This window comes from Cornus florida, unplaced genomic scaffold (genome assembly GCF_030987335.1).
Source record: "Cornus florida cultivar Cherokee Brave unplaced genomic scaffold, ASM3098733v1 CherokeeBrave_3.0.0_Hap2_Chr08, whole genome shotgun sequence".
Taxonomy (NCBI): domain Eukaryota; kingdom Viridiplantae; phylum Streptophyta; class Magnoliopsida; order Cornales; family Cornaceae; genus Cornus; species Cornus florida.
In genome coordinates, this window is record NW_026775578.1 from 9547029 (window position 1) to 9574914 (window position 27886).

Sequence of the window (27886 nt, forward strand, 5' to 3'; positions counted from 1 at the left end):
TAATTAAATATGTTTTTGGTGAAAAAAATGTTTATTCTTTATATTATTTTTCATTCAGGAATTTTGTATAACGGTGTAAAAATTCAAAAATAAGGTTATGTTTGTTTTGACTTAAAATATATATATTTTTTAAAGTTTTTTTTTTCAGTGTTTTGCAAAGGTGTAGGTTGAAGTTGAAGTTGAGGTAAAGTCCATCAGTAAGTCTTGTAAAATAACTTATTTATATTTTAGTACGACCAAACATTAAGAAATAAAGAAATATTTTCCATCAAAACAAACTGAGCTTAAAGCAATCACACTCTTAAAATATATTATATCTCTACCAATGTTAAAAATGCTGGACTATAGAAGAAATTTGCAAACAAATTGAGGAATGCATTAGGTGTAAACTCTTTGTTGTTTGGCACTTCGATTGTACAACTTCAAGGTTTGTCACTGGTGATTGGAGCCTTCTAAGCTCGATGATGGGTGCCAAACCTATTTGGCATTATTCAATGAAAATCCTTGGACGACTAAACATTATAATATAATAATAAACTTTTATGGGACATTTTTTCAAGCTATTTTAATTGGGCACCAACGACTGGTTGGGTTGGGGGGGCTTTTGTTTTGGGCTGCTGCTGCTCCTTTTGTACGTTTTTGTTTCTTATTAATACACATATTTACCAAAATATAAAAATAAAAAGACTTGACAACAAGCAAATTAAAAATTATTCAAAGTCAGTTGTTTTATTTTATTTCATTGTTAGGGGGTTAGTTATAGGTTGAACAGGCTCTTAGTTTTAGGAAAATAATTTAACCACTCAAGCAACATTACGCGTTGAAAGTGTGGTGTCGTCGATAGCATTCTTAATTTGTTAAAAAAAAAAAAAAAACATAACACGTTGAAAGTTGATTGATAGCACAATTTAAATATAGCTTGAAAAGGAATATAATTTTCTTATTAATGTATCATTTAATATTTATGAATTAGTAGAATATTTATCTATCAAATTTTAAAATGACATATCATAAGATCAAAATTAGTTCCATAAAAGGAGATAGAATGATCGACTGTCAACCTACTAACAACCAATGAACCGACCCAAAAGAGAATAGACACTTCAAATCTGGAAATGGTGAAAAAACCAAAACAAGTACAATCTTCAAAATAAGTTATTTTATTTTATTTTGGTAAAGTATAATCTTCAAAAGATTCCTCTGAAACCCCTTAACCATACACCTCTCCTGCTGTGTGTACTGAGAGTTAAAAACACGTGTATTTTACCCCGCGTAAATCTAAAGCTAGGCGAGTTAACAGTTAAAACTCAGGAAGTACAGCGCCACGCTCCCGTTATCACTGCAGCCAAACAGAGTATAGGTTACCCACATTTCAATTCACATCCTCTTTCAAGAAGGCCGACACACGCCCAAACTGAGAAAACCCGTTTCTCTTCCCTCTCTCCCCTCCACCGTTCTGTTGTTTATAAATCTCTCGCCCCCATTAGAGTTTCGCCGTTATAGAGAGAGAAAGAAGAGAGAGAGAGAGAGAATCAGATTTTCCCAGATATAGAGAGAGAAAGAGTGTATCTCTAATGGCGTCGAAGCTCGGCATGCCCGGTGGCATACTAGAGCGTCGTGTTCGTCCGATATGGGACGCCATCGATTCTGGTCAGTTCAAGAATGCTCTCAGGCTATCTGCAACTTTGGTCACCAAACACCCTAACTCCCCATACGCTCTCGTAAGTCTCTTATAGTTTATACTTTGTAACACTTGTGCATACCTATGCTTGAGTATCTATTTGGTGAATTAACTATCGTTTTGATATCCAGCGACATTCTTGGTCAAGAGTTTCTAGTTCTTTATTCATACATATTATATATACAAATCAGTTAGAGATGAAATTACACATATGATGAAAATAGTTTTTTAATATCCAGCGACATTCTTCATCAAGATTTTCTAATTCTTTACTGATACATATTTTCTTTCCAAATCAGCTTGACAGATGAAATTACACCTGTGGTGAAAATACCTTTACATATCGAGCGACATTCTTGATCAAGATTTTTTAGTTGTTTATTCAAACATTTTTTCTTTCCAAATCAGATTGACAGATGAAAATACACATATGATGAAAATAAAATCGGTTTGATAAATGAAGTATCGTTTTGATACGTTCTTGATGTGTTTCCAGTTATTTATTCATACATATTTTCTTTCCAAATCAGTTTGACAGACGAAATTACACGTATGATGAAAATACCTTTTTGATATCCAGCGACATTCTTGATCAAGATTTTCTAATTCTTTATTCACTCTCATACACACACACACACACACACACTTATATATATATATATATATTTCCAATTCAGCTTGACAGATGAAAGTACACATATGATGAAAATAAAATCAGTTTGATAAATCAAGTATCATTTTGATATTCAGCGACATTCCTGACGAAGATTTTATAGTTCTTATTCATGCATATTTTACACATATGATGAAAATACCTTTTTGATATCCAGCGACAGTATTGATCAAGATTTTCTAGTTCTTTATTGATTCATATCTTCTTTCAAATTCAGTTTGACAGATGAAAGTACACATATGATGAAGATATTTAGTTCTTTATTTTTTAAGATACAGATTCTCTAATTCTTTTTTTTTGGGGTACAATTTAAAGCATTAAAGCGGCCACCAATTAAGCACATACTGCCTATTTTCGGCCGATGTGGTAGCTGCGATTATATATGCACGTATACAGTATTTGTACATATATAAGCATATACATTTTTTTTCTTTCTATTTTTTGTCTTTATGAATGTTAGTTTGTGGCTTGGTGCTTTTGTGCATAGAGTTTTCAAATTCGGTCATACATATATATATATATATATATATATATATATATATATTTGGATTTTTAATACATTGAATTTATTCTTTTACATTCCTTCCAAATAATGGCTTTTATTCTGTTTATTCTTCTTATTCCTTATTTTTTTCAGCCTTTCCGAGGTTTCAAGTTATGACTGTTAGACATTACTGGTTGGCGATTTCAGAATCTTTGTCTATATAGAGAATTTGAAAATGGCTGACAATGACCACCCAAATAGCACTGGTTCTGTTTTCTTTTTTGTTGCTGTATATATTTGTTGGTGGACTAGGTTTCCAAACTCTGGTAGTTTGTCTCAGGAAAATAGAAACCAGGTCACATTTGGCAAAGCCAAGAATAGGATATATATGTATGTATTCATGCATGTATTCATAAAGCTATTTTCTAAGGTGAAAACTAAATTTGAGGTTTATATACCTTCATATTCTTAAAGTTACTGTCAAAGATTTCCAAATGCAGGCACTAAAGACTCTCATTTTGGAAATAATGGGTAAATACGGCGAGCCACTGTCTGTTTGTGTAAATGCTGAAGAGCTATTGTACACCAACGTTTTTCATTTGCTCATCTTTGAGTGTCTCATTGGTGAATGATATATGACTATTTATGTTGAAATGGTAACAAAATCAACACCATCTGTGCTACACTTTAAGCTAGGTTTTCTTTTTCTTTTCTTTTAAATATCACGCAGGCAATAAAGGCTCTCATTTTGGAAAGAATGGAGAAAAATGATGAGGCACTGTCTGTTTGTGTAAATGCTAAAAAACTATTGTATACCGACGGCTCCATAATTGATGATATCACTCTCAGTACCTTGCAGATTGTTTTGCAACGACTTGATCATTGTGAGTACATGTTTCACTGCTTGATCTCATTTCATATGTGTAAGATTTACTGACAAGTTATGTCCGATGATTGTTTTATGTCATCAGTGGATATGGCCACTGGTTGTTATGAATATGTCTGTGGGAAGTTTCCAAACAATCTGGAATTAATGATTGGCCTTTTCAACTGCTATGTTCGTGAGTACTCGTTTGTTAAGCAGCAACAGGTTGATGGTATTCGATAATCATTAATTTTTGTTTTTTTTTTGTTTTATTTTATGGCTTCTGTAGATATATAGATTGAGCAAGAATTAGCCTAAAAAGTTGTTTGTTTTGGCTATTGTTTACTGGCAGATAGCTATTAAAATGTACAAGATTTCTTGTGAAGAAAGGTTTTTGCTCTGGGCAGTTTGTAGCATTCAGTTACAGGTTCCATCTTTCTTCTCATGTTCCTCCTTTCAATTTTATATATTTCTTAGCATTTCCTTTATATGGTCTGTTCACTTTTTCTTTGGGGACTGATTATCTCTAGCAAAGGCTTGTAAAATCATATAATATGAACTATAATTTGTGAAGTTTAAAAAATCGAAGCAGGGAACAATCAAGGTACATATGGGTATTTTGTAAAAATAAAAATGCTTCTTCTGATATTATATGAACTATAATTTGTGAAGTTTTCCTGCAGTTGTAGTTCAAAGGGCACTGGCCATGGGGTTCTATCATAAAACTTCTTGGCCCAGCCTGAAGACCCACAACAGAAAAGACATATTGAATAACTTATGCAACAATTTTTACTTGTTAGAGAAGTAAAAGAACTAATCTAATGTAATTTGAAAACATGTTCATAAAAAGGGTTAAGTGCACAAAACACCCCTCTAGTCTAGCTTTTGTGCACGATGACTCCCTACTTTTTAATAGTGCCCTTTTAACATTCGGAAAATGTCCCTCTTGCAATTGTTGTATTAATTTCCAAATTTTAACCTCTCTCAAAAAAAGCCCTCAACCTCTCTCTCTCTCTTAGTTTAGACACTTTAATGATGGAACACAATGAATATCTGAAGTTTGTTGGATCGGACATTGTCCCAGCCGAGTGCTACCAAATCTCTCACATGGAGAATTTTTTGGTTCACCCTATAAAACAATGAGATTGAGGTTAAAGTCATTTGGGTTAAATATGATACCTAATTACCTATGCAAAATAATTATTTATTTATTTATTATTATTTATTATTTGCTATTGAAGATGGTGATGGAATAACTTGAAAAATTACCATGATATATTAGTAATACTTTAAATCATTAGTGGGTTTGATACTAATTTATGTAACTTGGAAATTTCTATGGTCAATCAAAATTGATTCTTGAAATATACTATGATATATTAGTGGTTTGATACTTCAAATAATTAGAGGTACTCAAGGCGAATCCATAGTAATGAAGATGAAAAGTATCACATAATTTTAAATGATGAAAATTGATCATACTAATTAAATTCCATGTTAAATTACTTTTTAATTGGGATTTTATAGTGAGGAAAAAAAAAGGAAGGCAGGGCAATCTCATTAATAGAATGAATAGGATGGCCCGGCATTATTGCCCTATCACATTTAGAGAGTATATTAAACATCAAATTATTAGATACCCTATTTATTTTTAATTACGAGGAATGGGGCAATTAATAGGAATGATTAATAATTAAAGAATTTATCTAGTTGGGTCAGTGATGCAAATCGGGGAGAGAGAGAGAGAGAGAGCGTAGTGCCTACATGTGACAATGTCCAGTTTTGTCATTTCCCATTTGCATTTATAAATAAATAAATAATATATCAGATAAATTTCTGCCAGGGTATTTAAGTCTTTGCATGAGGTTAATGTGTCAGGAGGTCCTGATTTGAACACTTTAGAAATTTGAACGGGGTTTAGGGAACACCTTGGGGGGGAGGGGGGGGGGGTATGGTTATATTATACGCACTATGTGGATTGTAGATGGCTGTTTTCTGCACTTTACCCTCATAACAAAGTATTTTATGCAAACAGTTGGTGATTTGTTCAAAATTCTGTGGTGTTAAAAGCTTTAGATTTGATCTAGTTGATAGTTGCAACAATTAAACTGTCCAATCTGGTCAAAACTCAAAACTACTTTACCGAAAAAATTAATCTTTCCAATCTAATTTAAGTTTTTTAACCTCTTTATGTGGCAGGGGATATCAAATAGTTGTTATTATTGGGTTATTAGATGTTTGGGAAAGGTGCAAGATCTACATGACATTGGTTGGACGTGTGTCTGACATTCATAATTTCATATACATTATTTATAGCTCTTATCAAATATATATATATATATATATACACACACATTATTTATAGCTTATCTTAATTAATTGGAGTCTGTATAGCAATGTTGTTTTGACTTCTGAGGAATTAGAAAATTACATGTTCTTTCATTCTTGTAGTAAATTGTTTGTTTTTAACTTAAAATTCCAAGTGAATTTTAGGCCATTTATGGTATGAAAAGAAAAGTGAAAAGGGCTCGGTTAATGTTCTAGCATTATTCAGCTACAAATTATCAAAGAGCAAAGAAAATGAGAGAAAGATAAAGGAAAGCGATATTGTTCTGGTTCTGTTTAGGTTGATCTATTTGTTTAGGAAACAAGTTATTGAATAATTGGTGCACAATATATAATTATATATATATTTTTTGTTGGGGGCGCGCCCTGGGGGGGGGGGGGGGGGGGGGGGGGGAGTGTTTTGTGTGCGTGTGACCTTTGCTGTAAGCACGCTGTAATTGGCAATGTACTTCTCTCTCCTGTATGTTCTTTTCTTGTTAAAAAAAAAAAGATGTATTTTTAGCCAAACTTGCTTTCTGTATATTTATGTTATAAATATGAAATTAACTTCTCTTTTTTCGGTTTGATTTCATTCTGGATCTAGGGTTTCCCTTCGTTGAGGATTTCCATGGCTAGGGTTTCGTTTCTGGTTAGTGAATGGTTGTTTAGACTTTAGACATTTTATGACGTTTGGAAGTATTGTATGTGGTTGGACCCAAATGCACGTTTTGATTGCCAACACTTTATTCAAACCGAATCCCATAGCATTTAAGCCGGAACCAAAAGTGTTTTGGCACTCAATTTTACTATTTTTCCTTGACTCTATATCCTAGGATCTTTAATCCAATCTTGCCAAATCTTATCCAGCAAACAGAAGTTGCGATACTGTTCTTCTTCAAAAATAAATTGAATTTTTAATTTTTGTATCTATATCTTTTTGTGGCTACGCTTTATACATGGATTTTAATCTTTTTATTTGGGGTAAGAAAGATTTTCTCAGCTGCCTCTCTTTTGTGGATTCTGTGCCTTTTTGGTATAGGTTTTTAGTGGCAATGGGGGAGAGAAGCTATTGCTTTTAGCCGAAGGTTTACTTAATAAGCACATTGGTTCTCATAGCCTGCATGAGCCAGAAGGTGCACTTTGTCTTTTCTTCCCCGTTCATAATAATTAATGAGGCAGAGATATTGTGTCTCATCTTTTGCATTTGATCCATATGCTGAAATATTGCGATCTTCTGCAGCTCTCATCGTCTACATTTCTGTACTTGAACAGCAATCTAAGTATGGGGATGCTCTGGAAATTCTTTCCGGAAAATTGGGATCACTAATAATGATTGAAGTTGATAAGCTACGGATACAGGTATTTTCTGAAGCTTTCTTTTCTCATCTTTTTGCCTCTCTTCCCGGTACTGAACATGGACGTAAAAGAAAAGGAAAAACAAAAACAAAAGAGATTCACTTATCAAATATATATATATATATATATATATATATATATATATATATATATATATATATATCAAAAAGAGATTCAGTTCTCACACGCTTTTGCGATTGCATTATATTTTAGAAACTTGACCTTGTTTCTATTCTTATAAACTCGTACTCTTTAACTTCAAGTTGACAGGGGAGGCTTCTCGCTCGGGTAGGTGATTATGTTGCTGCTGCAGATGTATTCCAGAAAGTTCTAGAATTATGGTATGCTTGTGGAAATGGGAACCTGATCAAAGTTTTAAAGTTATTTGTTTATTTATTTATTGAATGCTTTATTTCATCATACTTGCCTTTGTCCAATGGGGTAGGCCACATGAATTCTCTTCTTCGATTATTTTCTATACAGGCCGTCTCGTCTATAATACTTAACTTTTTAAAATTAATTTTAATTTTTACTTCCCTCTTTGTCTCTTACCCTCAATATTAATTAGTCTTCCTTATCTTATTGGTGTGTCAATAGATCTTCGTTATATATGTCCATACCACCTGACTCTGCTTTCTCTCATTTTTATTAACACTAGGTGCCACTCTTAATTTTTCCCTTAGTAACTCTTATCTCTTTTAGTCACTCTTACCATCCATCTCGACATCATCATATTAGTTACATGAATTCATTGTTCTTGTTTCTTTTTTAAAGCCCAACACTCTGCCCCATATAAAATATTTGGTCTAATAACTGTGTATAAAATTTCCCTTTTAGCTTATTTAAAATTGGCCCATTACTTAATGTTTTATTTGATATTATTATTAAATCTTCCTTTGTTGCTTTCTAGCTTTGAAATCTTAACTAAAAAGAATTTTCTCCTGTAACTTCAATTTGATGGGTTTGCATTCCGTTGATTGGTTTAATAGTTTCAGTGGCATATTCAAGGTTATGTTGCATCAACAATACCTTAGAACTTGAGAAAAAATTGTGGAGAATGTTGCTTAGAAAATATATTCAGACTTGCAGGATGTGATCTCTAGAATAACCAACAATGCATCTGGGTTTTGGTGGAGATGGGATTGATTATGTTAGAAAAATGAAGGCAGATGCTGATCATACTGTCATTTAAGAATATTGCTAGGAACTTGGGATTGCATAAATTATTATCTCTTTTTTGATAATGGGCTGTTGCATAGTTCAACAGTTTAACGCTTGAACATTAGTGTTAGTGGTGCGAGTTCGAGCCTCAGAGCATCCACTTTGTGAAATATCAAATGTTAGGTCTGTTTTGACTTTTGAGTTCTCCCTGTCCCTGCTGTAGCTGTACCAGGGTTAGGTAATATTCTTTTTCATTATTGCTTTTGACAAGTACAACATATATCCGTGTCCCAAACAGGACTTGAACCCTGCTCCTCCACGTCGTTGGTGGGTGGAGATACCACCTAAAGCTGCGGAATTTATATCTTTCTTGTTATGTACTCTTCCTTTTCCATATAAAATTATATTCTTGTTCTTCTAAGCTCTGTTTGGTTAGATAGAACTAGGAAGAAAAGAAAAGAAATGGAAAATGAAAAGAAAAGTGAAGTGAATGAAAAGAACATTTATTTTCTAGCATGCATTTGGTTAATTTATTCAAGAAAATTGTATTGAATAGCATAAAAGTTACTAAAAATATTTGTACTTACCTAAATTGTGCTTGTGCTATATTGTCCTTATTTTATAAAAATAGTAAAATAATAAAATAAATAGTAGAATAATAAAGAATTAATTATTAGTAATATATATCTAAAAAAAATGACATAGTTTTCAATTAATTGACACCTTATAAATTACTAGTTATAGAAGTCAAGTTAATTCAAACTCGACCACCAATAAAGTTATTGTTGGTTTGTGATTCTTTGAAACCCAGTAAAAAAATAAAAAAATAAAATAAATTATTGGTGGCTTACAATTGTAGATATAGTTGTTGGATAAAATAGGAATGCAAAATAGAAAGACGTTGCTTTCACGAGAAAATTTTATTTTTGCGTGTTTTGGGGAAAATAACGGGTTTCGAGAATTCAAATTTTCCAAAACGTTTCATTTTCATTCTATCCAAACTCTAAAAAAGTTATAAAATTTTCACTTTCCTTTATTTTCTAGTTGATTCTACCTAACCAAACAGAGCCCTAGTGATAGAAAAGAAGAAAGTTTTATTTGACATCATAACCATTTAGAAGAACATTTACAACTCCATCATCATAGGATAATATATTAGAGAGCTCGTTTTGTTTCTTAAAAATAATTTCCATTATAACTGTAAGAAAATTCAGTTTTGGTTGCATTATTTGTTGTGTTTATTTGATCCTAGGGTAGTGTACAAATTATCTTTGTTTATAAAACTTGTGTTTCTCTTTTCGTGGTATAGTGCTCATATTTTTCTCAATCATATTGGGATGCTAAAATGAGGACCAGATTGAGCCTCAACTACAAGTGCCCAACTTTACTTTGGCTTCATTAATTACAAGCCTCTTGTATGATTTGATAAATGATCAGCTGGTCTTTTCTTATCCATGCTTTGATAAATTGAAATATTCCTACCTATTCAGTTGGATTGATTGCTTTTAACTGCAAATATCATGTGGTGGATTGTTTCCCTCCCTCCTGCACCCTTTAATATTTTTGTTGTTGTGCTTTTAGCCTTTTTGTTGCACACTTGAACTAGTCACTCTTTGCTTTAATGGACCAATTCCTTGTAAGCAGCCTCCACAGGTTGGTCCTAAATGGTATAATAAGTTGACTTTTCTATGTTATCCTTCCTTGGGGAGTACATTGAGCTGATATCCCCACGGCAACCAGTTTTCTTCGTATTCTTCTACCAAATACTGTGTGGTTGCTTGTTCTGATTTTATTAGCGTTCTTGATTGCTCCTCCAATCAGTTCTTTTTGATACAATATGTGGTATTCTTGCACGATCTGAACTGTTTATTTTGTTTCTTTCATCTGTCAGCCCTGATGATTGGGAGTGTTTCATACATTACCTAGGCTGTTTGCTGGAGGATGATAGTTGCTGGTGCAAGGATGGCAGCAGTGATCCAATTCACGCACCCGGATCCGTGAATTGCAAAGTCTTGCACTTAACACATGATGTGGTGCTTTTTACAACTCTTGAATTGTGACTACGACTATTACGAGTGGGGATCTGTTAATTTTATCAGTGCAGCTTCTTATTTGTGTGACATTGTTGTGCAGTTTGATTCACGTATATCAAGTGCATCAGCTTTTGTACGTGAATTACTGGAAGAAGCCAATAGCAATTCTATAAGATGCCCATACTTGGCAAATCTTGAAATTGAAAGGAGGAAACTCTTATACCGAAAGGGGGAAGAGGAAAAGTTAATAGAGGCTCTTATGGAATATTTCATCAGGTATTTACAACTATAGCGCCTTTGTATGTAAACTTTCCAGTGAATGATCAGTGACAGACTGACAGTAATCCTTGGGTTCCTCATTTTGATTTTTCACAATTTTATTTGTATAATTTTTTCTCTGTACCAGTTCCAGGTTGCTTATTTGCTGCGTAGTTAAGTAATTTCAATCTATTAATGCAACCTTCCGTAATCTTGAACTTTCCCTTTGATGGCCATAGTAGCGCTTTGGAAAGAGAATTGTCCCCTTGATGCATATAATAATTCTTTGTAGTTGTTAGTTGTGAATGAGTCTACTTTAGCTTCTACAACATTGGGGGAGTTCTTTCATCTTGCTCCTGGTGCTTCTCCTCCTTTACATTTGTTAGATTGATCACGTTGATGCATAGTTTGCACTCTACCCCAATTATCTGCTATTATGACCTTCATTTTGATGTTTTAATCTTTCAGTCCTATAGATTTATCTACAATAATCTTGTGGATTATGCTGTGAATACTTCTTGATTCCTTATTTGATATTATGCTCGATATGCAAATTGATGCAGCATAATTCTATCGTTCAGAACTACTTATAAAAAAAAAAATTTCTATCGTTCAGAACTTTTGTTAACACAGTTTTGGTCACTTGGCTTTCTTCTCTTCTGATGTCGAGATGTTCCTTCATGTTTTGACTCGTGAGAAAAAGAAATGGTTTTTTTAGAAAATTGGAAATCATGAACCTCTTAGCACAGAGCCAATTATCTGCTATTCTGACCTTCATTGTAATGTTTTAATCTCTGTCCTATAGATTTATCCATAATAGTCTTGTGGATCATGGTGTGAAGACTTCTTGATTCCTTATTTGATATTATGCTCAATATGCAAATTGATGCAGCATGATTCTATCATTCAGAACTTTTGTTAACACAGGTTTGGTCACTTGGCTTGCTTCTCTTCTGATGTCGAGATGTTCCTTCATGATTTGACTCATGAGAAAAAGAAATGGTTTTTGAAGAAAATTGGAGAGATTGAACCCCATAGCTCAGAGCCAACACAAATACTTGGGCAGTTCATAACCGTCCTTAAAATTCAAGAACTGGTCGGCAACATGTTCACTATCCCTGCTGATGGTACAAATCCTGCCTTTTCACTTTATTGTTTGCATATTTTTCTTTTATGTTGTCAGGGATATTGCTGTCATACCCTTGATTTGCTGACACCACCTTTCATTGAGAGCTACAGTTAGTTTTTGAAAGTTCTATTACAATTTTTTGGAAGTTATTATTTTTGGATCATTTGGGTGGTGTTGGATTACATAATATTTTTAATATCAAATTTTATTGCTGACCAATATGTGTTCCTGCCTCAAATTTGCTCTGTTTTTTAACCAACCACATCATTTTCACTCTGATCACATTTGCCTTTCTCCACATGTGCTTCATTTAGTCACTCCACCAAATATTTAAGCCATTTCCCCAGTAATCAAAGTTGTGGCATGATTTCTAGCCCTCTGCTTACCTTTTTACTTTTTTTTGGGTATGGTAATTTATTTCTATAACTTCTTTTTGACACTAATCTGTTTCACAAAGGCAACACTGTTTTCACAACAACAACATTGTCATTGAGTTATTATATATTTGACTCATAGAATATTGTTATTTCAGAACTTGAAGGCTTTGCTATACTAGTGGCGAAGATGTACTGTAAGAACCTTCCTCTTTCCAAGGACTTGGATGTACAAGAGAGTATGCATGGTGAAGAGCTTCTCTCTATGGCCTGCAATGTGCTGGTCCAGGTATCTCATGTTTTGTTTGTAAATTCATATTTGTTTTTCAAGTTATTACTAGTTGCTTCTTTTCTTTTAATAATTAATGTATTTATGGGGCGTTGTTCGTTGTGGTGGTTACGGCTCGTGCTGACAAACTTGAGAATACTGTTTTGAATCTTTGAGCAATGCTTTATGCAAATAATGTCAAAACTTGCCTCTATCTATGTTAGGTTGTCAATTTAACCTTCTGTGGCATAGCCCTGCCCACGTCTAATGGGATGATTTCGGGTGACTAGGTAGGGGTGGATTTGGAGAGTGTCTCAAAAAACGTAATCTGGCATTAGTTATATATAAATTTGTTCTATTATAAGCCAGTATGCTTTTCTTTTCATTGTTTCTCATTATCATTTAAAATTTTAACTGTGAATTTCTATAATTAGATTTTTCTACGATTACATTTTCTAAAGTTTGATTTTCCCCCGAAAAAGAAGTATGTGGGGGTGACCTGAACCCGGGTCAACTCTAATGTGGGACGGGGTGGATTTGTGAATCAATCTTCCTTTGCGGGGTGGGTTTAGGATAGGGTGACCCACCTGGAACCCGTTCTGTTCACATCCCTAATCTTAGTCCATCCCTCCTTAACACCTCATATTGGCAAGACCAACATCTGGTCATTATCTTTTCTTTCTATTGTTTTAGTGGAATGCTCTGCTAATAGAATAATGTGGGGAAAGGCACAACGATAAGCATACAGACATAGTTTAATTGTTACATAAAAGACTTAGAAACATCAGAGTTCTATTCGCACATTTTGTCTAAAAAAAAAAAAAACCAGTAAACTTTCTGAAGAGAATGCTGCCCTATTCATTATGCAGCATCTTTCTACCGACTCCCTTAACAATCTGCATAGAGAATGCCCAGTTGCAGAGAATAAATTGATTTGGATTTTCCATCTCTTGTGATTCCAACTATCAGTCCATATATCTGTAGTCCTTTCTGCCCAAAGGCCTAATATGAGAGCAAGGTAGAAATGTTTCATGCTATATGTCCACAGTTGGAAAACGAAAGAGTGAAAATCTGCTGATAGCAAATAAGTGACCATATCCTCCGTGTGAAAATATTATTCATGAATAGATGACAATGCACTCCAGAAGCCATACATGTAATAGCAATTCATTTCCTCAGAGTAGGTTCATCAACAAGAGAATTCTTTTTACTTAACCAAAAAAAAAAGGAGAAGAGAATTCTATCCAGATCCGGAATTCTCCTGTAGTGATAACAGAAGGTAGAATATCACGCAAAGATATTGTGCTGAACATAACTTTCACGTTTGCTGTCTTTTCTCTTTGATGGAGTGTCAGACAAGCAAAGTGAAGTTTAGATCCATTGAGTGTAATTGTGGTTTTGGAACAACTTAAAGTTTTTTTTAAGTGTTCAAGGAACTATGTGACAACAATTTGAAATCGATTTTCTCTTAATAGGAATTGTGATTTTGCTTGTTATTTATCCGTTGCTATCTATTCTTTTGGTTGGGAACTTGGGACTTCTTTTATGGGGGTGCTCAACTAATTTCACTAAATGAGGTTTGATGCACCACTTATTAACAACTGGTGAAGAAAGAAATTCTCTCTTCCCTAATTTGATCCTTCATGTTTTAGGAGATATATGGTACATAACATGGTTGATTACATTCTAATAACTTGTTCCATATATCTTTGCTATTAGTCGACATTTCCGGTTCTAGTTTCCTTAAGTTGACGACTAGCACATGTACACCCCCCCTCCCATAAAACACATTAAAAAAATTTAGATCATTCCAGTCCAGTTTTAACCCTGCAAGTTGTAATATTCATGTGCATTTAGATCAGTCCAGTCCGGTTTTGACCTTGCAAGTTGTTTGCTATGCAGTTCTATTTTGGGTCTTACATCATATAATTGCAAACTTGACACACTGTAGTTTTTAAAGAAATTCTTTTTGTATTTAGCATTTGATACTTATCAGTATTATCATATGTTTAAAGTTTGCTTGCACATGCTATGTGTGTCCCAATTTCTTTTATTTGCACTGTTATTTATCTAGTTTTATGTTTTGGATTATATAAATTGAGTCATCAGATTTCTTTACTTAGATATGTCTGATGACATTATGTTCTTATGTTTGAGTGTTATGCTTATACCTTTTAAGTTTGCTTTCTGCTTGTAGTTATTCTGGCGTACTAGGCATCTCGGTTATTTGCTGGAGTCAATACTGGTTCTGGAGTTTGGTTTGACCATCCGAAGGTCGGAAATTATTGTTTATGTTTTTGCTTCTTATTTACTTCATTATCATTCATTTAGTTATTTAACTGTTCTCATACTTAAACATAACCATGCTATATAACCATGCCATAAATATAATATATATTTTGAACGGGAGAGAAGTGGTTTGGAGAAAATATGTAGATTTATTTAACTGTACTTGTTCGCTAGCAATGTCAAACGAATTTTTTTTCTATGAGAGAGAAATGGTCTGTGGAAACATATCCTTTTTGTTATTTTTTTCTTTCTCTTTTTATTTATTATTATTTTTTGAAATGTATTGCAACGTAGAAAGGGCACTATGCACATTGAAAAGACTCACTATGCCAAACTCAAGTGATGATTTTTAAAATTTTGGGAACAATTGCACTTTTAAAAGACTGTCACTATGCATTAGATCTGTATTTGTTTTGGGGTTTTTTTTTTTTTTGGGGGGGGGGGGGGGGGGATAATTCATAATATGTAGAACTGGCAAAAAACAGATCCAGAAAATAATAGAAAAAGTACATATTCTGATGCATAATATTCCATAACAAGAAAGTAGTTTGAAGCTGAAAGGAGGAGTTAGCTTTGGGTTTGGAAGGCTGTTGAGTCCTATGTATTGCATATGACTTGAGTTGTATGGCAAGGCTTACTATTGTATCATTGCACATTGATATAACTGAGTTGACTGAAGTGAATCATGAACCACATATAATTCATGCTTTATCCGTAATGTGCCACGTATTGTAGAGGCCCCCTTTGGTTCCAGTCTGACTTGGCCAAGTCTACTTGATCAACTGATTCTTCAACCGATAAGATTGCGATGACTGGTTAGTGGGAAGATATAAATCTATTTCCTACCCCTAGTCTACAGGTATGTCTGGGCATGGTGGACCATGCAAATGCTTTTTGAACAAATGCAGTATCCTGATTCCATTTATATTCTAATGCTATGTTTGGTTGGAGGGAAGGATTGAGGGGGGATGGATGAGAGGAGGGATGGAAAAATATTTTCGAGTTTGGTTGGAGGGAAGGGAAGAGAGGGAGGAAACAAGGAGGGATGCTTCATACCTCCTTCCTTTATGTTTTTCTATCCGCCCACTTTTGGGGGGAAGAGAGGAGAGAAAGAAAGCATAACTACCTATAAGTTTGTAATTTACAATTTTAACCTTTTCAAAATTTTTGAAATAAATATCTACCTTTTATAATTTTATATAAAAGGGTGTATTGGTAAAAATAATATAAGACTCTCATTCCCTTCCTTCCAACCAAACAAGAAAAAGTATCACTCCATTCATCCTTTCTACTATCCATTCCATTCAACCAAACATAAAATGGGAAAGACACCCTCCCTTCCATAGGGATATCTCATCCATCCCTCCCCCTATCTCTTCCATCTATTTTTCCATCCCTCCAACCAAACAAAGCATAAATATTGGTCTCATACCTTCTTTTGACAGTACTAAGGCAACTTGTTGATGGTCAAGAAAAGTATAGTGGTGAATTGGTCATCACTCTAGTGTCTTCTGTTAGCTGTGCATTGCATATAGATTGGAGGGTCACATAAATAATTGATATTGGCACAATTGCTGTTCCGACAAAGGTATGAGGTGTCTGACATGGCAGCACCCTGAAATCTAGACATGTTATGTTTGTGAATATGTTATATCAAGTATCTACTAAAAAAAAAAAAAGGGTATGTTTTATCAAGTATACAATTCATGTACCACTGGGCCATTAGCCCAGATGGTATAACATCTCCTCCTTCGAAGAGGAGGTGAGGGGTTCGACTGTTCAAGCCCCATAGTGGGCATTTGTGAATATGTGTGCGAGTATTTGCCCAACCAAAAAAAGGAAAAAAAGAATGTATTCATTTTGTTTGAGTCTGTGGATTACCTTAGATGATGACATAGGGAAGAAAGTACTAATTTTAATATAGGTTCCTTAATGGGAAGGGATTATTCACTCGTGCTTGCATATTTTGAAAGTAAATTAGGGAGTACTCTTTTTCAAATGTTCAAACCTTAATCACATAATCTGTGCAAAGGGTGGGTTGTCCCAAGCTCTGCTTGCGGATCTTTGCTTTGAGAGCGAATTTGTTCCAAATTCATGGATTCAGTTTGCATATTTCGTGGATTGACCTTTCAAGTCCGTGGATTCCTCACATTTTGGGTTAATGCACACATGGGCTGCTGTGCACGTCATTTCAAGCAGCAGCACCATGTGCAAGGCTGTGTGCTGCTGCTTGAAATGAATATAATATATAAGAATGCGGCCTACAAAGATAACTACATGGGGGTTGAACCGACCACCGTTGATGGAGTGTATGTCACTAGCCATTGAGGTGCTTGTGTTTTTGACAGGTCTAAAACAAATAAATTTATCTATTTATCTATATAACTGGTTATTAATTAAATTAACAACTAATAATAAATACGTTCGTAAATATTTTAGCTGACACTTTGGAATAAAAATTGAATAAAATATGATGCTGTTAACTAATAAATTAATGTTACCATGTATAACAAGTTAGCAACATACAGACCCTTAAAAGTATATAATTACATTTATATACGACATATAGTCTTATAGATACTCCAAAAACGATTCTGCTCTGAAAAATTTTAGGCTTTGATGCTCTTACACTCTCGCTTCTGATGTGTGTCTAGAAGATCATCCGAAACTGTGGATTATTGGTGCTGGGTCAACATTTGTCTAACAATCAGATGTGATTGGGAGAAATGTCCTACTTATCGTAGATAAGCATTGTTTATGTTGTTCCGTGCCATATGAGGATTAGTTATAGCTAATTATTTGGTGGCATTCTGTCTTTTCCTTAGTAAGGTGGCTTCTTCATGCAGGATTTTTTTTTGTATGAAAATGTTTTAATTGAATGTTAGCTCATTTAGCTGATCCCTGTTTTTTTACTCTCATTTTCTATTTCATTGGCACCCCCACTTTGTTTGAAATGCTGGTTGTCAACATCTGATCTGTAAATGATTGTAAGTTATACATGTCCTTCATTTCATAATCAAGTGCTCGGGTAATTTCACAATCTCATTACAAAGACTTTGAATATTCATTCGAGATTAAACAAATGAAGCTTAGATAAAAAGTAAAAGCCCAGTGGTAGTCCTGCATAGGTGAGTTACTTGGATTGGTAGGCTTGATACCTATGTTTCGGCATTATTTTTGTACAAAGTGCCTTCTCTCGGATATGAAACTGCTTTTCATACTTGCTGCCCATGCTCTTACCATTTTACCAAGCTATGGCTTTTCATATATATATAATCTTTTTGGTGATGTGTGGTTAGAGTATTATATTGGTATATTTCTGTCGAAGTTGTATATGTTGTTGTAATTGGTCTAATGTTACAAATAAAATGGTGGGGATGGTGCATAAATAATCTAAATTTCACATAGTGGTTTTATTCATTTATTGTTAACTAAGTTAAAAGGTTACCCACTTTTTGGTATATAACATGTGTCTGTATGGTCATGTTTGGCAGATATGTATGGCAGTACAAGATCTTGTTGTTGCATTTATATTCGTACTGGGGCGCCCTTTCATTAGCATATGAACGGTAAAGTTGATCTGTTTAGTGACAATTAAATTTCTAGTTGATGGAAACATTTCACTAATCTATTATTCCTATAATAGCATTTATGTTTTAGCAGTCATTATATATTACCATTTTCTTCTGTGTAAGTATAAAAGCGACTCTTCTTTGTAGATATAAATCTTTGGAGGTGAAGAATATCTTGCTGGAGACTGTTTCACACCACATGTTACCCCAGATGTTTGTATCTCCACTTTGGATCGATTTAAATGATTTTTTAAAGGATTATCTAAAATTCATGGACGGCCACTTAAGAGAATCTGCGGATCTTACATTTCTTGCATATCGCCATCGAAATTACTCAAAAGTACGTAAGATATTACTACGATTGTTTTTGGTCTAAACACTTTGATGGCAACTTTATATAATGGATAACTGCTTCATTTTCTTAGAGTTGGAAATACTTGAAGTAATATGCTTGTTGTTTATCGATTTTTTCTGTTCTTCAATTTGTTTATGGGATTCTCCATTTTCTCTTTTTCTCTCTCTATATATACACGTTTCTTGGAATTGTGCTCTTTGTGTGCATACGTATTTTTTGGCACTTATTTATTAGTCGACACCACATGCACACACGCGCGTATACAACATTCCATTGCTTAACACAATAATAGCGTATGAAGAAAGAAAATGCTTATAGTAAGAAGGTTGCTGTGAAGTTTTACAAAAAAAGCATCAATAAATTTTCTTTAAGAAAGATTTGATTTACTAACATAGAATGCAATCTCCTGTGAGCCCATTCACCCTTCACATGCTTCACCCATTTTCTGAATAAATATGATTTACTTGATAAAAAATCTAACTTTATTGGGACTTGAGGAGAATACGAAGTTTGTTCTTCTTTTGGTTTGGTTGTAAGTGCGACCATTGCCCAAATCATTATAATTTATGCTCCCTTCTTTGCCTTTAAAAAAAAAAAAAAAAAAAAAAAAATAGAAATATCTAGTGAAAGATGGTAATATGTCCTAGGGTCAATAGATTAAGCTTTTTTGATGACATGACTGACAACTCAGTTGTCGTGTTGGCGTTACTGGTCTATAGGACAAATGTATTGAACGATCCCAAACCATCAGCAGGAAGTTGTCTCAATGCATACCAAATGGCTACTCAACCTAGTTGACTCCATATCGTGGCTGCTAAAACTCAATTGGGATGACCTTGTCTTGCTTATGCGACATTCATAATTCAATAAATGTGGTTGGATTTACTTTAAGAAAGATTTGATTTACTAACATAGAATGCAATCTCCTGTGAGCCCATTCACCCTTCACATGCTTCACCCATTTTCTGAATAAATATGATTTACTTGATAAAAAATCTAACCTTATTGGGACTTGAGGAGAATACGAAGTTTGTTCTTCTTTTGGTTTGGTTGTAAGTGCGACCATTGCCCAAATCATTATAATTTATGCTCCCTTCTTTGCCTTTAAAAAAAAAAAAAAAAAAAAAAAAAAAATATAAATATCTAGTGAAAGATGATAATATGTCCTAGGGTCAATAGAGTAAGCTTTTTTGATGACATGACTGACAACTCAGTTGTCGTGTTGGCGTTACTGGTCTATAGGACAAATGTATTGAACGATCCCAAACCATCAGCAGGAAGTTGTCTCAATGCATACCAAATGGCTACTCAACCTAGTTGACTCCATATCGTGGCTGCTAAAACTCAATTGGGATGACCTTGTCTTGCTTATGCGACATTCATAATTCAATAAATGTGGTTGGATCTTCTCAGTATACTTGTCCTACAAAGTCAAGTCTTTTATCCCTTGAGTCTATATACACTGTCTATGTACTCCTACCATCAAATACCAAATACTTGTGGGTTTCTTGGCTGATACATAGGTTTCTTTAGGGAAAGATAGTAGATATGATTTTCACTTGTTTTCAAATTATTTATGTGATTGTATTTATATTTCAAATATGTTCAGAAAAATTTCAGGAACCAAATTCTATGAAAATTTATTATTCATTTGTTTTGCAATCAGGTAGTATAATAATAGTTATGCGGTGCTTGTGCTCATTAGTTAGATTATTGTTACAAGTAATACATGGTGTAGATTATTTTTATAAGTAATACATGGTGTAGATTATTTTTATAAGTAATACATGGTGTATATTGTTTGATGAATCAATTTTGTTCTTATTTGATTTCCCAAGTTCTTCGTTATCTTTTAGAAAATTTTGAGTCTTATACTTAATTTTAGCCCATCTTTATTTATTTCCAGATACTGATCTGTTATTCCTCGAACAAATCACGTAGGGTTCACCCAAGTTAGTAACTGATACAACGGCTTTGAACCATGCTCTTTGCACACACTATAGAAGATATCGCATAGCACCCTTTTGTCATGAAAGCGCAAACCCTAATGGGGTCATTAACCTCTTTTTCTTCCCTCTCTTTTTTGGGTAGAAACTAATGTCATTTTCACCTTTAAGGATTTTTGAATTCCCAACCTCAACCAATGTTTAGAAGCACCTTTTCCAGAGTTGTGGAGCTCAACGTGGCAATAGGGAGGAGTCACCCTCACGGAAAAATCATTGAAGTGGCTGAAGACAAATTGACATCTAATGGCTCAATAACAGTGATGAATATTTTGACGCCTTCGTGGTGGGAGTCCTTAATGATGCTTCAACTTTCACCTGTTTCTAAATGGAGTCGAGTTTATAAACTTCTGCCCTTCATCTACTCCCCTCTTTCTCTCCCTTGTTTCCTCTCTTATGTTCCGTTTCTTTCACTTGTAGAGTTTTTATCACTACTGCTGGATATGCACAAATAATTGAATGCTTCTTTGATCTCCTCCAAAAGCTCGCCCGCCTGCAAGGATTATTTTAAGCATTGACCTTGATGGTGACTGCTAAATCTTAGGCATTGCTGTGCCACATGCTTTGTGTGATTTTGTTTGATATAAACGTTTCAATGGTTGTCACAATGGAGAAATGCACAATTCTTTGATGGATTTAGGTGCAGAGTGGAATTGTACTTTTAGATCTTGGATGTTTTACCGAACCTTAAGTTCTAATACATGTCCGGATGGAAATAAATCAAAGACAAAAACTGAAAGATAGGGGTTGATGGTAACTAAGGGTAACGCAAAAGAAGGGTTGCTCTTCCTACCAGAGGTCTTCATTGAAGTTCATGTTACCCACCTTCGCTCGCTTTTTGTTTCAATCATTTTTAAGGAGAAGAAAAATTGTGTTACTTTTAGAGATGGGATATTGGCTACAGATAGGGGTGGCTATTGGGCGGGTTGGGTTTGGGCCGGGTCAAAGTGGACTGGTCAAATATGGGTTGTAACCCATATTCAACCCGTTTATTATGTGTCAAATATGGGTTGGGTCAACCCACAATGACACGGTGGCCCGTTTCTTTTCTTTCTTTCTTTCTTTTATTTTATTTTATTATTATTATTTTTTTTCTTTAGAAAGGGAAAAAATAATTCTTACTATTTTATAATCTAATTCTAATTTTTTTTACTAAAAGAATTCATTTTAATTGCTATTGAAATGTGTTAATTGCTATTTACATGTGTTGATCAGTTTGATAAAACCTGCCAAGTCCATATATATTTACAATTTTTACTTAAGAATTGTTTATATTTTATACCATTTTATGATATGTCAAGAGTCTGAGTTGGTGCTGGTAAACCCGTTTATTTGACCGATCCGTTTGTATAACCCGGCCCATTAATACGACCAACCTGTTTACACAACCTGGTCCATTATACATTTAAAACAATTCTGTTCGAAAAAACCCTTCAATCATTTATAAAGATCTGATCATTCCCAAATCACAGTAAAATATTATAGCAAATAAATATTTTTCAATCTTTAGATCTGATGAATTTAAGTTAGCATGGATTCGGCCCATCTACAAGACCAGACCCACTAACATGACCCATCCCATTCGAATCACTAAATAATTATACTTTAAAAAAACCCTAGATTCCCAAATTAAAAAAATTTAGGTTCAGATCATGATCTGCTTTTGTAGAGAGGATATATATATATATATATATATTTTTGATACCTCAGGTTGCAGAACAACGTGTACAAGGAAAAATATACAGAGGTGATATATATATATATAGAGAGAGAGAGAGACAAACATGTGGCTGGTTGTGTGCTTAGAAACATCAAACAAAGTATAAGTATAGCCATGGTGTTAAGCTTCTTGGAAGAGAGGGGGGGGGGGGGGGGGGGCGGATCGAACCTTCCAAGAGAGAAAAAGAGGAACAGATCGAACCTTCCAAGAGAGAGAAAGACTGATTGGGTGTTTGAAGGGGGAGAGGCTCAGAATGCAGGGAGAGAGAGAATGTATATAATGCGTCGTCTGGGTTGAATATTGGCCCCTTTTATAAAAGTAAAATGTGGGCGGGTTGACGGGTTAGTAACCATTTTGCCACCCCTAGCTACAGATACGGGATAGGGAATGCATTTTCTGCAACTGATACTATCAGATTCAAAAAAAGGCTAAATGCCTCCACTAGGTTTTCAGAACCTAGTGGAGGCATTATTTTGTTGCAGATCACCCTTGTGTCGAAAACCCACTTCCCCTCCTCAAAGAGAGGGAGTTCTGTGATAGTAGCTGCTTGGGAAGGATTATGGTCTGCTTCTTTAAGATTGGCCCTCTCGGGAGCATTGTCCCTTTCACAATGGAATTTTCTATTTTTTCGGAGTTGCTTGTGCCCCCACTATACAGGATGACTTTTTCATTTTGAAAAAAAATCTCTGAATTGAAAAAGGAAGCAAAGGAAATGGGAGATGGTAAGAGCTTTACCTCACGTAAGATGAAAGTTGTGGTGAATATTATACTAATTGGTCCAAAATCATGGAAGAGCCTTTCTTTTTTCCTTCTTCGGTGTAAGCTTTGTCAAGCTTGTATGGTTTATGTAAATAAAGAGAATGCCCTTCATTTATGTATTTTTTTTTCCCTATTTGAAACTCACATGCCCACTTTGTCCTATGGAGACTTGAACTGTCTATCCCCTTCATTTATGTGTTCTTTCATCTTACTGCTCAAAATAATTAAAATATATGTTTTTCACATTAATAAAGCCACTATAAAATGAACTGGGACGAGTTTGAAACCATGGTACATCTCATATACATCATTTCAGGCGATTGAGTTTGTTCAATTCAAAGAACGATTGCAGCGCTCAAGTCAATATTTGATCGCAAAGATTGAAGCACCCATTCTACAGCTAAAGCAGAATGCAGATAGCATCAAAGAAGAAGAAGTATTTTTCTTTCTCTACTCTAGTTTTAGCTGCCTCTGCTGTTTATGTAATTTAGTTTATATTTTTAAGAAAATATAACATTTATTCATTTCTTTTAGCGTGTTCTTGAAAGCTTAAAATGTGGAATGGACTTTGTTGAACTCTCAAATGAGATTCGAAGCAATTCTCTGACCTTCAATGAAGATTTGCAGCTACGACCTTGGTGGACACCAACTTACGATAAAAATTATCTTTTAGGTCAGTATGACAATTGTAGTTGTGACCATAAATCTTTTATTTGAAGAACTGTTGGGTAGCAGAAATTTGTGTTAGGCTAATAACTTTTTAGAGTGTACTGGGAAAGTATTTGATGTGCCTGATAAAAGTGTTTATTCATTGAATTTTGGTGTCTGAAGGACCAATGAAAGAATTTAAGGTCCTTTCTTTCATTTATTTATATATTTTTTGTACTTCTGAAAATGAAAATGAAGTTAGTTTTGGGAACTTGTTTCTGACTATTTATTTGTCTAATGGACTTGGGTGTTAGAAAAGGTGAAAACATCTGTTTAGTATTTTACTGAAGATGGATCGTTTTCCGGAATTTTTTTCAAAAATAGTTTTCAATGCTCTACCAAACACATTTTTGGTATACCTTTCTTTTGTATTATTTCCAAAGAACAGAAAAGTCGTCAACAACGCTACCAAACTTGCCTTAATTTTTTGCTTACTTTCTAAAGAAAGTCTGTATATTCTGTAATATGGATATCTTGTGGTTTAGATTTTCTTATAATTTTTTTCTTTAATTATTTGTAAGCTTATTTGTGTTTCATTTATACAATGTAGCTATTGTTGAGACTAAATTGGCAGTTGTTGACCTTTTTACAGGACCTTTTGAAGGAGTATCCTACTGTCCTAGGGAAAATTCGGTATGGAAAAGCAACCCTTATGATTTTGTCCTTCGATTTTAAGAGGTTATCTTGATATATTTGTCTAATTGTTCTTTAAAGGAATATTACTTTCTTTAAAGATCACTCATCAAGCTTGTATTTGGGCTTTTTCAAGAGAGTAGCATTTCGGTACAATTAGTTGCAATCAAATTAGAAGATGGTAAAGGTTATATTTTGACTTAACTTTTGGCTGCGAGAGTCTTCTTTTGGTCCTTCAAGTTGACAGGAGTCAATTCTAGGACTATGCATGCTCATATAGAGCTCGAGTTCTGTTTAGTTAAAGCTCATTTAAGCTTGCTTCTAGCTAAGACGGCTTGTGCACTTTCTGACTGCTCTTAGAATCTTGTGTATCAAATTAGTTTGAGGAAGTGCTGCTATTTTTACTGTGCTTAGTCTGGCCAAGCAGTTCCAGTGTGTGATCTTTTCTTTATCATTTTCTCTGCATTTACTCAAACGATGTCTTGCAGAACTGATTGTGATTTCTGTATTATTGACATTTTCTTAGGATATTTATACGTACTGCTGCATTATCTGCCAAAACCTAAAAATTTACTATGACTTATCTGGATTTATTGAACAATGGAGCTTATCTAGATTCATTTGACCAATGATCAATACTTACATATTGGAACCTTACAACTGCCAGCCTTTGATATTGGGGTTACACAGACTTCTCTTTCTGTTATTGTTGCTTGACCTTGATATGTTGGTCATATTCTCTCTTTGAAATAATTTTTTCTTGTTTCTATATGACTGTTGTATATGTATTATTTTGTTTTTCTGTTGCCACCTTAATAGCTAAAGGAAATATATCACTGCATTTTCATTCGTCATCTGTCTTGGCAGCAACATCATATTAAACAAATGGAAGCGAATGTACCAAAAGCCATTGAGCGAAGATCTCTACTTCCTCGATTGATCTATCTGTCTATTCAGTGTGCTTCATCATCACTCAAGGAAAAAATTGAAGCCAATGGTTCTATATTTGACCCCAAGGTTACCTTAGAGCTGAAGATTTTACTTGAGCGTTATGCAAAGATGTTGGGATATCCTTTTCAAGATGCAATAGAATTGGTTTTTGGGGTTTCAAGTGGCCAGGATTCTTCAGAGGTATGGTTTCATGCAGTGCGACTCTATGCTTGTCTTGCTACTTTTTTTATAATTATATATTTACTCTTATTTTTGCTAACCCCTTGTGGATGTACATATAGAACCATAGAAACTCTCCCCCCCCTTCTATTTTCCTTTGTTGAACCATGCTACATGGACTCGGGTACATATATTGGGTGGGTGTATGATTTTATGCATTGGATGTGTCAAATACCCAAATAAAAAGACACATGGGAACTGCTAAATGTTCATATTTTTTATTTTTTATTTTATTTTTTAGAGTAAAATAATGTCTTCATGTAACATATTGTTCAATATAGATTTTACTCGTTTTGAAGCAATAATAAAATAAATTTGAATTATTGTTCATTTTTTTAGCCGTATCTCCAACCAAAAGTGTCGGACACATATCCCGGACACCTGTTTGAGCAATGTGTGTTGGACATGGTTACTTCACCTACTTTTGTAGAGTTCATGTATTTTGTGTAATCTACTCTTGTCTTCGAAAAAAAAAAAAAACTAACTTCGTACAATTTAAAACTTCATGACATTATCGTTCACTTTTTACAAGTTAAACTTCCTTGACCTCAATCCTCATAAAATTTGAACATATGTGGAGAGGGAACATATGTCAATCCTCATTTTCACTTGGGTTTGGAAGAAGAAAATTTGGATAAATCAAAATTTATCTGTCACACTGTACTTGGATATTGGGGCTAGTTGTATTTGGTACCTTGGTGTACAGCCGCATCTGAGTGAACACAGACCTGTATTTGTTTTTGTCTTTAGACATGAACAAAATAATACCTGAGGTTGTTACAAAAGAATCAGCAAATTGTGAAGGATGTTGGTAAAAAATTTCTTTATACAATGTTCTGTAAAAGAAAAAGTGTAAATTGTTTTGTTTCTAGAGTTGCTTCATCTGAAAAAACATTTCCAAATTGGGACAGGTTTTGAATTCGGAACTGATCGACTGGATGAATTTTGCTGTGTTTTATAATGCATGGAACCTGACTTCTCGTGAGCCACCTGATAGTGATAATGCATATAGGCCTGGTACCTGGCACGTTGTGAATTATTTGCTAGAGAAATATATCATTGAGAAGGTCAGATCCATAGGACTGTTGGTTTCTTCTCCTGGCAGTGATCTTCCTATTCTGGTGCAACTGGTTACAGAATCATTGGCTTGGCATGTTCTCATAATCCAGTCTTGTCTCCGGCCGTCTGTTCCACCAGGAAAGAAGAAGAAAAAAGGTGGATCTGTGGAACGGTCAAACACTGAACTGTATAATGAAATTTCGGAGTCGATCCAGACTCAATGTAGTATACTGGAAGAGGTTACAAAGTGGTTGAGAGAACAAATCAACAGGCCAGTGGATGGAGATTTGGAGATGTTGCTTTCCACTATCAAGGGAAATGAAGGGCCTGGTAAGGTTTTCCAAGTTTTAATATCTAACTTTTCAACCACGAAGGAAATGGAAGAAGTTGGTGATCGGATTTACCAAGCAGTGAATTCTTTTAATTCTGATGATATTGTGAGGAAGATTGTAACTGGGCAGCATACGGTACTGTCTGAATTTCTCAAGATTTGCGATTCAAAGATTAAATCATTGCAAGCTTTGAAACTGCCTGTACAGCGTTAGGTTTCAAAGATACAATTGGTGGCAACACAGTTTTGCACATTTGATTTGTTCTGATGCTGCACCTTAGGGATATGTGAAATCCGGACCAAGTGTTTTTTGCTACCGAATCCACTAAAAGCAATCTGAGAGGGAACACCGTGTTCTGTTCTTAATCTCCTTTTGGAGAAATTCTTGTTAGGTTGGTTAGAGCAATGGTGTTTGTGCTGCACTTGCCATTCTGTTAACTCTTCCTGTAGAATCAGTCTCGTCTGTTCAGAAGTGTACACTAAACAAACTTGACAGAATGCCTTTGTTGAGCATGTAACTTCAATTCTTTGAGATTTTTTTGTTTTGTTTTGGATGTATAATTCATTTTACTGGCACTCTGCTCTTATAAATGTGTTTGAATATATGTTGGTCAACACTTTTTTGAGGATGTTGACAATAAGATTAGGTTTTGTAATGTTGATGTCTTGAATGGTGTTGG

General features: G+C 34.4%; 1 protein-coding gene across 2 annotated transcripts; it reads left to right on the forward strand.

Annotated features, from left to right (window-relative positions):
- Window positions 1–1372: 1372 nt before the first annotated feature.
- On the forward strand, window positions 1373–27862 carry LOC132269289 (N-terminal acetyltransferase B complex auxiliary subunit NAA25). 2 transcript variants are annotated; one of them, XM_059770435.1, is made up of 20 exons: window positions 1373–1721; window positions 3569–3722; window positions 3810–3928; window positions 4056–4130; window positions 6633–6677; window positions 7068–7161; window positions 7269–7387; window positions 7655–7725; window positions 10437–10578; window positions 10679–10854; window positions 11764–11963; window positions 12498–12628; window positions 14805–14881; window positions 18391–18465; window positions 18616–18808; window positions 23622–23741; window positions 23840–23978; window positions 24606–24646; window positions 25514–25777; window positions 26728–27862. In XM_059770435.1, the coding sequence occupies exons 1-20, from the start codon at window positions 1575–1577 to the stop codon at window positions 27418–27420; spliced, it is 3075 nt and encodes a 1024-aa protein (XP_059626418.1). In that variant the 5' UTR covers window positions 1373–1574; the 3' UTR covers window positions 27421–27862. The 2 variants fall into 2 exon arrangements, with proteins under 2 accessions (XP_059626418.1, XP_059626419.1); XM_059770436.1 differs by lacking the exon at window positions 6633–6677.
- The last annotated feature ends 24 nt before the right edge of the window (window positions 27863–27886 follow it).

Coding starts and splice junctions, on each gene's coding strand:
- LOC132269289 (XM_059770435.1), top strand. CDS start 1,575: ATGGCGTCGAAGCTCGGCATGCCCGGTGGCATACTAGAGCGTCGTGTT. Junction 4,131..6,632: donor TTTGTAGCATTCAGTTACAG/GTTCCATCTTTC, acceptor TTCTGGATCTAG/GGTTTCCCTTCGTTGAGGAT. Junction 18,466..18,615: donor CTTTCATTAGCATATGAACG/GTAAAGTTGATC, acceptor TCTTCTTTGTAG/ATATAAATCTTTGGAGGTGA.